Raw genomic sequence first — 16484 nt, 5'->3', positions numbered from 1 at the left:
AGTTCCAAACTTTTTATAGACAGAGACAAACAAGTAACAAATGTAGGATAATTGATTAATCATAGCATGACTGGTTAACCATCTGTGCCTGACCTTTGAGTTTGTGTACTCAGTAATCGTTAACTTTGTAGTTTCCTGAGGGGAATAATAAGATCTAACTTTTATGTCTAACTAGCAGGAGATTCTTCGGTATCACACAATTGACCTTTAACATGATGGGTTATTGTTTAACATGGTAAGTCAGGCACTGATTAGTTGTATACGTGCATGAATTCATCACACAGGTTTAATTAGCCCTACATTCTGAAGCATGATAATATCACATATCAGCACTGGTAACACTGCTAGTGCTGATGTGGCATAGCTTTAGTAACCTTTTAAACCAGTTCTTACCAAATAACACAGTTCTTACACCTATTTCCTTGTCCTGTTTGCAGAGCTACATTCCTATCTTGACATTTCATAGATACATTGGTGCTAAACACCTGCATTTTATATTTAGCTTTCCTTCACTAACATTTTCCTGTATGGTTTGTAACACCTTGCCTGATGAAGAAGCCAGTGGAGGTTTGAAAGCTTACAACATGTATATCATGCATTTTGATTGGTCCAATAAAGATATCACTGTTTGGTGAATTTTTGATGTTATTGGATTTGCTATATGGCCAACAGGGCTCCCCTGGATGTTTCCTGAGAATTAACTTAGAATGTCATTTACATTTATCAAACAGCAACCATTCCTTAAAAAGCTAGATTTGTCCAACTGCTTCTGGGAGAGAATGTACAGTATATGTGTGTAACACCTATGGAAATGTGTGTTGATGGCTTTGTAGGTAGCACGCCACGCAATTTGTTGAATTCTAAGCTAGTCAATCCTAAAGTCATTCAATTTCTTGGATATCTGAAGCTGTTGGAGGACTCTTCCCCTTTTCTGGAAGTTTGAGGATTATAGTGAGGCTATTAAAAAAATTGCACTAAAGTAAAAAAAAAGTTTAATTTTTTGAAAATATTTTCTAAGGCATGTATGTTTTTATTTTATTTTAATTTCTACCCCTGCTTGATCTGTTCTGCTAGACCTTGTATGGTGAAAAGGAAATAACTCAAGTATTTCTAGGTTATGCAATTATTAGATGGAAAATACTGTGTATTGAAGAGTGTGAAAAATCTCAGTGGATGTGCTTCTAAAATTAATGTAACTGGCTTGAAAATTATTGCACCAGATCTCTTGTGAATTATTAGAGTTTGTACTCAAATTGTGGTGGTATATGTGGAAAGATTTTTAACTCTTTAAAAAAAAACAATGCAGAAAGAAAATACAGTAATCTATTCTGAGGAAGCTGTAAGAGATTCTCAGTGAGGATTGTCTCCATGGTACTCAGAAAGGGCCCTTCCATTGAGAAAGGTTTTTTGTGCTATTAAGAATGACAGTGAAACCTTTTAAGGATCCTATTAAGACATTAACAGCAGTCAAACACATTATATATATTTTTTCACAGCTCATACGCCTGACAATTCCTTCATGGGGTTTGTGTCTGAGGAGCTCAATGAGACAGAAAAGCAATTGATTAAATCCAATAAGGCCAACAACATGGCAGTGGTATATGGGAAAGAGGCCAGCATTTGGAAGGTAAGTAACTAACACTCACACAAGCCTCTTGCCATTTAAAAATTGGAAGATGAGGAAGATGATTTTCCCCAGCCATTTCTCATCTTTCTCAGTAGAAAGTGGAGAACTGGTGAGGAAAATTAAGCACTTAAGCAGTTGTTGTTGTTGTAGTTGTTGTTGTGTGCACCTTCATGTCATTTCCAATTTAGTACAATGCTAAAACAAACCTACCATGGGGTTTTCTTGGCAAGATTTGTTCAAACCGGGTCTGCTTTTGCCTCCCTCTGAGGCTGAGAGAGTGTGACTTGCTCAAGGTCACCAAATAGGTTTCCATGGCTGAGCAGCTGGTCTGCAAAGGCGTAGTCCAGCACCCAAACCACTACATCAAATTGGCTCTTTAAACAGTCATACTGCACATAATAATCTCATAGATTATTTTATTTTGATTTAGAATACTAAAATGTGGTGGGAAAACTGCTAAGAAGACTTTAAACCCCTTCTTGTCATGATATCCACTCTCATTGGCTGAGATCCTACATCTGTGCATATCTCCACACATGCCCTTCTGTGTCCTCCCATTATCCAATGACTGTGAAGCCCTGAGGGGGAACCTGCTCTTGTTGCTTATATGTGGGGAAAAGAAAGAAGGATGAAGGTGATTCAGCCCATAGAGAAGCAGATAATCTCAACTCTGTTGGAGGAGTAGGGATGAAGTTGCACTTGCAAATGGAATGCATCTACCTTTTCCTTCCCCTGAAATCCCAGAGTAGCCAGATCTTCATAGTCTGAATTGTTTCCCTGCTCCCCTCCCCAGAGCCCTATCCAGAGCTTGACAGCTGCCAAATGGTGGGAAGTTTTTAAATATAGAGCAAAGGCAAGAAAATAGATCTCAGCACTCTGTCTAAAAAGGGATTTACATAAGTAACAGGATGCTAGTCATAGTCTTCCCAGTTATTTATAAAGCAATATGGAACATGTGTGGAATCTGTTCCAGGTGATGACTTTGGTATACAGTGTATTCTGGGGCTAATATGCACTGCAGAAATAATACACTTTGGCACTGCTTTAACTGCCATGGCTCAATGTTATGGAATTGTGGGATCTGTAGTTTTGTGAGCTATTTCATCTTCTCTGTCAGAGAACTCAGGTGCCACAACAAACTACAAATACCAGGATTCAGTAGTGTTCAATGGTAGTTGAAGTTGTGTCAAACTGCATTATATCTGCAGTGCAGATGCAGCCTTGGTCTATGCATGGAAGTAGCTACCAGTGTTCTGATTCCTGGCAGATGGATGAGGCATTCAGCAGGGACAACTTTGTGTGTGAATCAAAGTGGAACAAGTTATTTAGCAGCAATAGTCATGGAAGACTGATCAGATTTGTGGAAGATAGGTCTGTCACTAGCTCTGTCACAGCTGATGAGTCTGTCACTATTTATTGGTCATAACAGTTAAACAGAAGTACCATGGATCCCAGGTTCTGTGGAGGGCATTGGCAGGAATAGCATGGCAGGGATGCTGCCTACGGGCTTGCCCATAGGCTTACCAGAGGTTGGTTGGATGCAGGATGTAGCACTTGATGAACTCTTGGCCTGATCCAGCAAATGTGTTCTGATTTGCTTAATGCTGCTCATGATAACTTGTATCACATCATCTTAGAGCTTCCTGAAAGCCTTTTCATTTGTTGTCATTGATACAGAAGAATTAATTCTCGTCTCTTCTTGCTTCTCTGTGCACCATGTGTGGGATTTCCAGTTGCAGGTACTGTAAATGGCAAATCATTGTAAACTATGCATGTATAATCTACTATATTATAAGCATGTATTTTTATGTATTTCCTTAGCTCTGAGTATCCATTTCATTTGACAAAATGGAATATTATTTGAATTACTATGGTGGGAGAACTGTGGGTAAAATCTTGTGTAGCAACTTTTTTCTAGTGGCTTGTTATTAGAACAAATTCATTTGCTTCAGAAGATTATCACACTGCCCTTTTTTGTCCTTCTCTCCTGACCTAGGTGTGGGCTGAAACCTTTTATGCATGGATTTTATTGCACACCTCCATGCCCAGATCAGAGGCATCCTGCACCCTATCATGGCATCCCATACCCAATCTGGACTTCTCTCGCACTTTTTGAAGTGTGGCATGCGGTAAAATCCATGGTTAAAAAGTTTCAGCCCATGTCTAGGTCAGGAAGAAAGGTGGGAAAAGAGCAGTGTGATAATGTCTTCAATTATTGTAGCACTTGTCAACAGAAAGTGAGGCAAGTTATTTTCAAATGCATGGCACAAACTATAATCAGATGCAGAGGTGCCATTTGTGCAGATACATTTGGCCTGGCATCTTAAAAAGCAGTGTGCATAATGGGCATGCTCATAGTTCAGATTCCCATTCAGCAGACTGCAAATAGCCAACATCAAAAGGCCAGTGATGGACTCTACTCACTTCTGTTAGGTGCAAGCATTACACAAGAAATTATTCTTGCTGAATAATGAATGACATAGTTGGATTCTTCCCAAACATATTTGCTCCAGTGTCAGAATGTGAATGCAGCAAAAACAGAACTTCCAATATATTCCAGTGAAAGAAAGACCAGTATCAAGTAATTCATATGTGTGGGTGTGTATACAGTGGTGGCTGTTTGCTTCCATGTCCACTCTTGTTATTCCAAAATTTCAAGAAACTGTCCATGTGTGAACCTATTCAGGGCATAGAGTTCAGCACTTTGGATAACTCCATTAAAGATAAAGAAGAGGCAGGGGGAGCTATGAGGTACTGCATGTGTGTGCAGGTGTGTATATGTGTTGTCACCTCCACACACCTCCCATATTCAAATAAATGCCATGTGTGAGATTCTTATCTATTCTCAGAATCTAACCAATATCCCTTCAATATATGCTCCATTTTAATTTCTCTGACAAAATATCAATACAATTTTTCCTGACAATTATTCCTTCCATGAGCTTTTAATCTAACTACTTTTTAAAAACTATAGCTTTCCTCCTTATACAATTCTCAGTGACTAATTGCAATGCAAGCCACTTCCTGACAGCTCAAAGGGCACATGTAGGCAAACTCTTACTGACTCCATTCATGCTGTATAATCTCCTCTCTAGTGCAGGGAAATAGAGGGGTGGGCAGGAAAACCTGTCAAGGTGTTATCAGTTGACACACTCAAAATGTGTTGGAACAAGGCAATGTGTTGTTGCATGCTGTAAAGACTTTTGCAACTTTTTTGGAGTGGTGGTCCACGATTTTGTTTTGTCTTGTTGAGTTTGTGCAGCTTTCTATCCATTTGTTTATTTGTTTCCATTAGTTTTATGTGGACCCATGTAGACAGAGCCACACATCCAAGCACAGCTGTGCCACACATGAAGTTCAGTCATCAACTTATGTCACCTTATGATGCCTTAAGGACCTCTGTGCATGTATGACTAGACCTAATGCATTCCAGTCGTATTTCCAGGCCGTGTTGGGCTATGCCATGCATGCCATTGATTGGGACAACTTGCCACAGTGCCTCTGTGCTTGCACCAGGAGACTTAAGCCTCCCTTGCATTCACTGGCTATCAGCTTAACTCCCTTGTTGAAACATATTTACTGTCTACCAGTTTGTTTATGGGCACAATTCAGAGTGCTGGTCATGACCTATAAAGCCCTATACGGCTTAGGTCCAGCCTGTTTGAAAGAGCAAATTTCATCATATGAACCAGCCAGAACCCTAAGATCATCAGGTGAAGGCTTTCTCCCAGGTCCCACCACCATCACAGCCTCACTTGGGGAGGACACAAGAAAGAGATCTCTCAGTGGTTGCTCCTACTTTCGAGATTTCCCTTCCAGGGGAAGCTAAGCTGGCCCGCTCCCTGCTTTCCTTTTGCTGGCAGGCAAAGGCATTTTTAAGCAGGCTTTTAATATATGATTGTGTCAGGAAGGCTTTTATGCAGGGTGTATGTTTTCAATTTTTTTAAAAAAAAAAAACTTTTGTATATTTTGTATCATATTTTACTTTTTTCTAGTTAGATGATTTTCATAGTTTTTAACTTTTACTGTAAAATTTTAAAAACAATTTCATCTGAACTTGTAAAAAAGCATATCGAAGAGGTGTATGCTCAGTCTAGACTTTTTATGCTGCTTTTCTGGAGACATCATCCCCCTAATATTAAGGGACTTATACTGGAGCCCCTAAGATTGTCTCTAAATTTTAGAGATGAAATAGTGCGTTGAAAGGGCAGCAGAAACAAAATATAGCCAACCCTCCATATCCATGAATTCTATATCCACAAATTCACCCATCCACAGCTTGAAAATAAAAAAGCAAATCTTGATTTTGTAATTTTATACAAGTAACACCATTTTCTATGCCATTGTATATAATGGGACTTGAGCATCCATGGATTTTGGTATCCACAGGAGGTCCTGGAACCAAACCTCAGCAGATACCAAGGGGTAACTTTATTTGTAATGATTGTAATTGAAGTAGCATTCTGAAGAGTACAGACCTAAAATTAAGTTAAAACATAACAGATATCTGGAGCAAACAGAAAACTGGAGCATGATGTTTGGCTTTTTCTGTACTTGTTCTGTATTGTCTTCAGTTCAGATCAAATATGGATCAGTTTAAGTCAGCGGAAATCTGTTTGTGTTCAGGATTGAACTGGAATGGCCACACAACTTTAATAAGCTGTATCAAGCCTTCCCTTCCTCTTGAGTTTATGTGAAATTGTCAGGAGAATGTGCTTAAGGTTTAGTGGTTGGGAAGAGCTTCATTTTATTGCTGGATTAATTGCCACTTATATATCCCCCATTTCCCTCCCCCATCACAATTTAATATGGCTGGTCTTAGTCTCTTAATGCTGAGGAAAGTAAAGAAACTGGGGGAGGGAGCTGTGAGGGAGAATGAAAAGAAGCCTATTCTGCAAAGGGCAGTGCTGACCACAGCTGAATTGAAAAAGGGAAGTTGCTTCTTTTGGGTAGAATTTATGCTAGCAGGGAAGAGAGAGATCCACGCTTCGAAACATTGCATGACATGTATTGATTTGCAAGGCTATTCACTTGATGGAGCGATAATGAAGTTCTTAGTGGCTATGTAGAATTCTTAAAAGGTAACATCAAATGAGCTCCAGAGTTAATCAACCTAATGTGAGTCCCATTTTCAAAAGGAAAAGTGCTCGGAAGCTGCAAACGAATACCTGTTTTCAAACTCTTTAAGACCTTATCTATTTTCCTGCAAAGTGGCAATCAGACAAGAGAGAAATAATGGACTCTTCCTCCATTTCTGGTTTTCCTAGGTATTGTGGCTCAAAAGGCCATCCCCTTCAGTTGTGTAATGAGTCCTCACTGTTACTTTTCTCCCTAAGGAATCAAAGCACCTGAGGTTTGGGGCAAGGACAGCCCTCCAGATTCTGTTGGAGTGCAACTGCCATCAGTTGCAGAGATTATGGGAGATGCCATCCAACAACATCTGGAAGCAATGCCTTCACTAGCCCTGACACAGATTATCTCTGGGGGCATTCACACTCATTTTTTTGTCCTGAGGAGATGTGGATTGGTGCACTGATGCATACTGGGTTTGTTGTTCCCATTTTGTTTTGGGTTCATGAATCTCTATGAGTCATTGTAATCCCTGTGTTATTCATACATTCCATAATTTCAGGAGAAAATGGAGCTGCCTTCATTCCCTTGAACAGTTCAGCGAGAACCAAATTGATTCAGAAGATTATTCACAGTGACGAAGATGCAGATCAATATAGATCTTTCAGGACAACTTGGGGGAGGGACAGTATCGAAAACCCTGGGTTAAGTGGGTTTTTTGCCAACCTCCCCACAAAGTGCATGTGGGATGTGTGTGAACAACAAGGATTCAAATAAGTTTCATCCCGGATTATTTTTGTAGTGTGAATAGGGCCTCTGTAATCCTTGCAACATCCCTGTAAGATAGGACAGTATTGTCCTATTGTGGTGAGGAGGAGCCTTCCAATGAGATCATGCCAGGGTGGTGGTGGTGGTGAAGATTTTGTGGCAGGAACTTCTCAGACTATGACTCATTCTCCAGACATTATCCCATAATTTCTGTATAGGACATACTTCTCTTTACTGTATTCTTTGTTCCTTAACAAGATCTGTGAATTGTGATGGACTGAAACTTTTGGGTCTTATCTGACTCCAGTGAGATTATTTCCATTTCTTTCTTTCCCCAGGGCAAAGAGAAGTTTTTGGCCATTCTTAACAAGTACATGGAGATCCACGGCACTGTTTACTATGAAACCCAGCGTCCCCCTGAGGTCCCAGCTTTTGTCAAGAATCATGGCCTTCTGCCACAGCATGAGTTCCAGCAACTACTAAGGAAAGCCAAGGTACTTCCCTTACCTATAACTTCTTCCAAAAAACAAAACAAAACCACCACCACCACCACCACCCCCCCCCCCCCAAAAAAAAAAAAACACATGAAGGAAAAGTCTCTTTAGCAGTAAGAGCTCCTGTCAAAATATTTCATACAAAGAAATTTTAACTTTTGCTGCCATCCTGGCTACAAACATGGACGTGTGTGTGTGTGTGTGTGTGTGTGTGTGTGTGTGGTTGTGGATTTGCATTATGGTGCTAATGAGCTCTGCAACAAAACTACTGGGAAATACTTAATGGGTAGTGACCTTCCTGTCATGGAGCAGTGAAAGTACTCTGGATTTTTGACCAAGCCTTAAAGAAGCTATCCAAGGTGTTGATGTCTGTCTCCCAAATAGGTAGGCCCTTTGAAGACTAAAACCCAAAGGGGATTCACATCTCCATCAAAATGTAAGCCACCAGCTGCCACAGGGGAAAGAGGCAAGTGGGACAGCTCATCCTCTCCCACCCAACCTGGTGTTGCTGGGGATTGTGGGAGTTGAAGTCCAGTACTCTGGGAAGTCACTGGCCTCAGAAAGACTGCACTAGCTAATTACACATAGATATTTCACATTTTTGTTGTTGTTAATTCTCTTAGAGTCAACCTTGACCCATGGTGATCCTATGTATGAGAGACCTCCACGTCACTCTATCCTCAGCTGCCCTGATCAGCTCCTACACTGTTCAGGATAAAAACCAGAGGAATAAGAGAGGAGGAAGGCAAGCTCCCTATTACAGTAGTTCAGGCTATTATAGTAGTTCATGTGAGAAATAACCAAGGCTTGGACAAGCAGATGGGCAGTCTTGATAGTCAAAAACCTATGGAGCCTACAGATGTTCAAAAGCAATATTAGTCACAAAGCTTCCATCCAGAGTATTGCTTTTCTTCATCATCATAGTGGCCAATAATCTGTCAGTCCTCTTGCCACTTGTTGGGCAGAGAGAAAGAAGAGATTAACGTAGGTGGGAGAGGCACACTGCAGATATAAAGCAGTTTGAGACTTGAGTTAAATTCCATGGCTCAGTGCTATAGAATTCTGGGATTTTTAGTTTGGTAGCACACCAGAACTCTCTAATTGGGAAGGCTAAATATCTCACAAAACTACAAATCTCAGAATTCTGTAGCACTGAGCCATGGCAAAGCAGCATCAAACTACTTTATTTTTGCAGCGTAGACGTGCCCTGACTGACAGAGGTATAGATAGCAATACAGGCAAATGGAGAATTGAGTGACTGATGTGGGGAGAAATAGAGATTAAATTTGAGCAAGGCCTGTCTGGGACATTTTGCTGTCTGAGGCAGGATATCAAATAATGCCCCACCATCTCTAGTCAGGGTGCCCAGTACTGAAACCCAACCAAGTAATTCTAGTACATGAGGCAGAATATCACACAAGCACATCTTCATTCCTGGCAGTAAAAATATAGTAAAAACAGTAAATAGTGAAAACAGTAAATAGTTCACTGACCTTCTATGAGACCCCAAATCTAATACTAAGATCAGCCCTACCCTCAAGGAAATGTGTGCCTCCACAGAAGAAAGTTCATCACCCCTTTCATTGACATTCTCTACTCCTCTGATCCGATAGCTTCCTAAGCATGGTAACAATCCACTTCCAGAACTGGTCATGCGAGGCTGATGAAGTCACTGCTTGTATCAAAATGGCACAATTGAATTAGAAGAGTAGAACAGAGCAGAACTGAACAGAAATGGCTTGGGAAAAATGTAATCTCATTATGGGAAGAGATAGCTGAAGATCTTACAGATAGATCTTCCCCATAATTATAGAGTCAGAGGTTCCTGCTGCAACCATTCAGCTATCTTGCTAGTGGTTCAAAGGAAGTCACTGGAGCATATAATTGCAACAGAGAATTTATTAGGTTTATTCTCTGTTTTCTGTCTATACCTATATAAAAGTCTCTGGTGTATGCATTATTGGCAATGATTTGCTCATTGCTTTAGCTGCTTGAGAATCACCACCATCACCATCATCTTCCAAAATAGGAGTGCAGAGTTAACAGATCTTGACCCTCACTGGGGCAATGATGGCTTCCATGTCAGAGGGGCCTTGAATCCAGTCTGGCTTTTTTTAGACAGCTGCTTTAAAGTTCACTAAAACCTGAAACAGATTTAGGATAACTCTTTCACCCTGCATAGTTATAACACTATGGTTCCACTTTAGCTGCCATGGCTGCATCTTGTGGAATCCTGGGATGTGTAGTTTGCGAGACACCAGAGAAGGTCCCTGGCTGAGGTTTCTAAATGCCACTCCCTCAAATACCAAGCCCTAGATTCTACACGATGTTGCCATGGTGGTTAAAGTAACACTTTAATGCTATAAGAGTGTGGGGTGAAAGGGCTCTTATTTTCTCACTGTTACAGAAGCCTTAAGCTGCCATTGCCTTCACTTCCCAAGTCCATTTTAATCAACTCTCCTTCTCTTTCTCCTGTGATAAGTTAAAGGGCCCAGACCATCAATAGTCAGAATGGTATCATCAGCTGAAACTTTTATTTTGCTGTTCCAGCCATCAGAAGTAACACAATAGAAAAATGTGAGGAAGGCTTTTTAGTGGCAGCACCATTTGTTGCCTATTTCTGTAACACTTTCTGGTCCCAAGCAAAACATTCTAACTCCCTGCTTCCAGGCCTTTCTTAATTCTTTGAGAATATATATTATGCTTTGATAATGTGCATCTCCTACTTTCTGCCACTGCTTTAAATTGCTATCGTGTTTCTTCTTTGTTATTTAAACACCATATTTTGTAAGATGCCTGGAACAGGCAGATTAGCTTCCTGACCACACAATAATTCCTTCCACATTTCAGTACCTTTCTGCTTTTCAGCTAGAATTCTCTCTTGTTGTTTTTGTAAGCTGCCTTCAATTCTCTGTTATGTCTTGTGTTTTCTGTTAATCCTGGCAGCAATCGTGCAACCATGCATCTGGGGGTAATCCTCACAGAACTCAAGGGGGCTGGCTTGGGGTTTTCCCTTCTAGATATAAAAGGTTGTAAAACCAGGCATCTCATGCTGATATCCTATTTGGAGCCGTCTTGCCCAAGGTGGGGAAAATGGCCTGTGGGCTGCATACAGCCCCTCAATCCTTTCTTACAGTCTCTAACTCTTCTTGATCCTGACCCCTTTCTTCCTCCTCCTCCTCCTCCTCCTCACCCCCCCCCCAAAGCACCTCAAAGCCTTCCCTCTCATTTTTTAAAAAAGAATTCAGGACTTACTTTGGAATGATTTCCCCCCTCTCAAACAGCCCCAGACCTCCCAAAGCAGCCTCAAAAGGCAATAGTTTGCTAGTCTGAACCCTCCCACCTCCCTAAAACAGATCAAAAGAAGAAAAGGAAGGAAATGGCCAACATTGTGACTGGATTGGACATCACATCACTTGGGGAGCACTGAAATATGCTGCTGCCCTAAAAAGTCACTAGAAATGGCAGTTCCAATCGAAATACCCACAATCTCCCCATAAGCTCTCAAAAATGGTCCCAAACCCAGAAATGGCAATTTCCATCTAAACACTTCTAGTCTCCCCACAAACTGTCAAAACTGCTTCCAAAACCCAGAAGTGAAAACTGAGAGTAGGATTCTGTGATTTTGTTGAAAATCGGGCATTGTGACTTGCACATGAGGGTGAAAATTGGCCACTGCCCACTTCTGTTGACCCATTCTTGCTTTTGACCATTGGGTGTGCTTGTTGGTGGATTGATGGATCCTGGTTTATACTCCCTGATCAAAAGCTTCTCTTTTTCTCAAGAAAAGGTGAGAGGGAAGCTCTGTTGCTTACAACTGTGAAATTGCTTGTTTGATACTAAAGCTGAAATAATGGGAAACCCAACTGAGTGCAGAAGTGTCCTGTTCATCATTTATTAACAATCCGATCCACCCTCATGGACAACTGTCAACCATATTTGAAAGGGGTTAAAGTCTACACATGATCATGCCTGGTGGATGAATCCAAAAGCGAAGATCCAAGGCATCCTGTTTTCTGAGGCATCAAATGGCATCCTTTTCCTTTTCCATATTTATTTACCATTATAGATTTAAAGTACAGTATTTATACCCAGCCCTTCAGCCAAAAGGACTCCCAGAGCAGGTAACAAATGGTTAATTTGGCAGTTCCTTGCATTTGGGCTTACACTCTAAATAAAACAGGACACACAAGAAAAAGAAAATGGCTTGGGAGGGGGAATTAAGTTGAGCATATTCTCCCCCTGTCCCCAACCTCAGCAGTGGCAGCTGGAATTTGAAGTAAGGAACTATACCATCTGCTGAGGCCCAGGCCTGAAGGAAGTGTGCCTGGCTGCCCTTCTTCTTCCTCAGCTGCAAGGTCCCAGGGATGATAGAGGCCACTTCCATACAGAAGTTGTTTGCATTGGCCGTTGAATCTTGAACACCAGGAATTGAATGAAGTCTTTAATCAAACATAGGGAACCAAAATAATTTGGGGAGCAGAGGGCCTCAAGACAGAGAAAGGAATGGCCAGTGGGCTCAGGAGGAGCAGCCAGGGAATTGCCACTTCAGTACCTGAGCACCTGCCTTCTCCTGAGTGCATCACTCTACCTAATGGTAGAAGTGGGCCTGATAATGGACTTAAAAGAAGCAAATGAAGCTGTGAATAGGAGCGGATGAAAGTAATGCAGAAAGAGGAGGAAAAAGAGAATGCCTCTTGCATTTCCTTGGATGCAGCTGGGCCCTGAAGAACCTGTCAGAGGTCTGAGGCTCAGCACAACCAGGGAACTGACTGGCAGATGAGAGGCATGCAATGTATGGTCCTCCCCCTGTAGGAATGGGTTTTGATAGCCATGTGTCTATCCAAGTCTAGCCACAAGTACAGTGTGCCCGTGTTATACATGGGCGTGCCTTACACAGAAAAAACTCTGACACATTCTGGAAGAAGAAATGGGGTGTGCCGCAGGCATGAGCCTCATTACTTCCAATGGGACTTGAGTGTACGCATTTTTTCCTTTACATGGGGTCTGGTTGGGTCTGGAACGGATCTCCCGCATAAGAGAAGGGCTGACTGTAATTCTTATGGTATTCAATAGGATTTATTCCTTAGTAAGAGGGCTTGGAATGACAACCAGGCAGAATTTTTTATATGGCACATCATGAACTCCAGCAAGGTGGCTGCACATATCCTTTGGTGTGTACTTCTTCCTATGAAGTGCTTCTCAGTAGGCCAGCTGAAAACTTTTTACTGCTTTGTCATGTGTAAAAACATTTTGCTCAAAATAGCCGTGGTATCCCTCTTTGCCCATGTGCCTCTCTGCATGATGGGAAGGAAGCACTATACAGAAATTGCGGGAAAGCCCAGGACAGCTTGTGCAAAGACACCTCCTTGGTCTCCCGGGAATCCCAGCTGTCATATTAAAATGGAATTAATTTGACAGGACTCATGGAGGCAGAAATGCATTTTTTTTAAAACACACACACACACACACAGAGAGAGAGAGAGAGAGAGAGAGAGAGAGAGAGAGAGAGAGCGCAGAAATATGCTGATGGACTTCAAAGGCCCAGTAAGACCAGCTCCAAATCTGTGGCTCACATCCTGTTCTATATCTTCATCATGAATAGTTTTCCCCTCTTTCTCTACTCCTAGGGGCTAATTAAAGTTTTTCATGTGAAGGCAACAACACCTCTAAGGGGTGCTTCTCACTTGCGATTTACAACGGTTTAAAATACACTGGTATCAGTTAAATCGATTCAAAATAACCCTGGTCTTATCCCGCATTCCGAATCGCTTTTTTTTCTTCGTTCTCATTTACCAATTGATTCGCTTTAAGTGATCCGCTTTTGTTCCTATTCAAATAAAACAGTGTATATGTAAACCGGTTTTAGCCTTATTTCATTCCCACTCACCATTTTGGAGCTGTCAATCAAAGCAACGTCATCATAACGTCACTTTTAAATTTCACGGTTTGTTATAAAAGAGCCAATGAGGAGGCGCTTAAAGTGCCTATGAGTCCTGCAATTATTCGTGGGGAAGGATGGTTGAGGGAGAGAAAACTGCCTCCCCAAAGCACTTCTGCTGCCTTGGAAGAAAGACCCCAGGCTGGGGCAGGCTGCAGGCAAAGCAAATTTAGGGAAAGCTGCTCTTCCAGAGGAACTATGGGATGGGTTTTGCAGGACAGCATCCTCTCTTCATGTCTCCCAAGATAGCCAGGGAGCATCCCTTCAGAGAGCCCAGAGATCAATGGGAGAGGCTGCTGGCAAAGCAAATTTGGAGAACCCAAGCTGTTTCCAGAGGAACTATGGGATGGGTTTTGCAGGACAGCATCCTCTCTTCATGTCTCCCAAGACAGCCAGGGAGAATCCCTTCAGAGAGCCCAGAGATCAATGGGAGAGGCTTCTGGCAAAGCAAATTTGGGGAGCCCAAGCTGTTTCCAGAGGAACTATGGGATGGGTTTTGCAGGACAGCATCCTCTCTTCATGTCTCCCAAGACAGCCAGGGAGAATCCCTTCAGAGAGCCCAGAGATCAATGGGAGAGGCTTCTGGCAAAGCGAATTTGGGGAGCCCAAGCTGTTTCCAGAGAAACTATGGGATGGGTTTTGCAGGACAGCATCCTCTCTTCATGGATCTACAGACAGCCCAGGGAGAGAGCACTCTTCCCCAAAGATTCTCTTGGAAAATGGGATCAAGGAGGAGGAGAAGACAGATTCCATTTGGGAAAGAGAGGAAAGGCTTTATTTCCCCCGAGATCGCTGTGCATTCTCCCTCTCATCCGTTACAAATGGTGTTCAATGATACACACACACACACACACACATATCCAGGGTTTCCTGTGTCTCCCCAGATTGGGAAAGAGAGATGGAAAGGCTCTATTTCCCCAGAGATTGCTGTGCATCCTCTCTCTCTTCCGTTACAAATGGGCTCTCCCCATACAGAGGGGAGGTTGCAATCCACCGGGGGAAGCCTTTAAGAGTCCTTTGGCAGATGCAGGCGCTTGAGCGGCCGGGACTTCAGGCGCTTAAGTGCTGAAGAGATTAAGCGCCTATAAACCATTAAAATAAAAAATTAAAAAATCCTTATCTCTTATCGAAAGACCACAGCGGACAAAGGGGTGAGGGAAGCAAAGATGGCGATGGCCACCAAGGATGGGGACAGAAAGGGCGACTCCCCCAAGCCAGCCCATCGCGCTCTGCTCCTCCCATCCAGCTAACCCGATTTCAAAGGCTGATCGTTCCTATTTAAATGCTCCGATTCCTATCCCGAATCAAGGAAAAAATGTAGGTTCGACCCTTCTATTTTTTTAACCCACGTTAAATGACGATAATGCGATTCAAATTATAAACCGCTTTACGATTCGATTTTAAGTGGGAACGATTGCGGGTTACTCTAGAACTGTTCCAGAGTTAATTCGGTTTCCAATAGGAACGCCTCACCTTGGATTCGATTGGAATCCCGGCGTATCAGCCAGTGAGAATCACCCCTAAATAAAGACTGTTGCAAAATAATGTGTGCAGCATGTTCAACAAACCATAATTTGACATGTGTAGGCTGTTAATGAAAATCATGGGGGAAATGGTTTATGAGTGACTGCTAATATATGCAAATGAATATAGTGTATCTGGGGCATATAATAATTCAAATACATTTTTTATGATGCAGAAAGTTGCTCTCTATGGAGTAGTACCAGAGCTTTAAACCAATAGGTAAAATTCCCAAGCAAAGGCAGAAGGGAAGACTTCATACAGCATGAGCTCCCACTTATAATGAATAACATTAAATTCTATAGTCAATGGTTTTGCAAGAACACCCTGCAGGTTCTTGCAACACCCGTGGTATATTTCAGCCCAGGGCCAATCCAAGAAATATTACTGTCTCAGGAAGAGCTTCAAATGGTGCCTCCCAAGTCAAGGTACTACAATGTTGTTTTCACACATGAAGGGGTACATCTCACAGCATCTCTCCCACTTGCAATACAAACACAGTTAAAACAAATCAAATAACTAAACATATCCTTTCTTTTCATGACACCCCAAATCTGCTCCTCCTGACCCTGCTTCTTAGTAGGGCCAGCTCTGTTCTAGATAAAACAACATGTCCATGTAAACAGAAGTGGTATGAAAAGCCAATGCTTCACTAACATGTCTATATTTGCTTTCCACAGGTCTTCATTGGGTTTGGTTTCCCTTATGAAGGTCCCGCTCCTTTGGAAGCGATAGCCAATGGCTGTGTTTTCCTGCAGGCACGTTTCAATCCACCCCACAGTTCACTCAATCATGAATTCTTCAGAGGGAAGCCAACATCTAGAGAGGTAAAGCTTCCTTCCAACTTAGGAGTTTATCAGACAAGGGAAATTGGAAGTATAATCCAATGGCAATCTGAACGCAATCATGGGGTTTAACGTTACACGCAAATTAGGGCAATGGGAAGTCAGTCTGAGTGCAATCATGGGGTTTCATGTTATTGCGTGATAGACTGTCACTTGCAAATTTGGGCAATGGCATGCTATTTTTGGGCAATGGGGAGCCAGTTCAAATGCAATGAGCA

General features: G+C 42.0%; 1 protein-coding gene across 1 annotated transcript in view; it reads left to right on the top strand.

Moving 5' to 3' along the window:
* Positions 1 to 16484, top strand: part of MGAT5B (alpha-1,6-mannosylglycoprotein 6-beta-N-acetylglucosaminyltransferase B) — a 301222-nt gene that overhangs the window by 251577 nt on the left and 33161 nt on the right. The window contains exons 11-14 of the mRNA XM_089534995.1: positions 1497 to 1627; positions 3361 to 3366; positions 7804 to 7959; positions 16102 to 16248. Coding sequence (XP_089391121.1) covers positions 1497 to 1627; positions 3361 to 3366; positions 7804 to 7959; positions 16102 to 16248 — 440 coding nt within the window. The remainder of the gene's footprint in view (positions 1 to 1496; positions 1628 to 3360; positions 3367 to 7803; positions 7960 to 16101; positions 16249 to 16484) is intronic.

The sequence above is a fragment of the Sceloporus occidentalis genome, unplaced genomic scaffold (genome assembly GCF_023333645.1).
Source record: "Sceloporus occidentalis isolate IW3139 unplaced genomic scaffold, rSceOcc1.0.p SCAF_1, whole genome shotgun sequence".
Lineage (NCBI taxonomy): Eukaryota > Metazoa > Chordata > Lepidosauria > Squamata > Phrynosomatidae > Sceloporus > Sceloporus occidentalis.
This window is presented reverse-complemented; position numbering and strand designations above follow the sequence as displayed.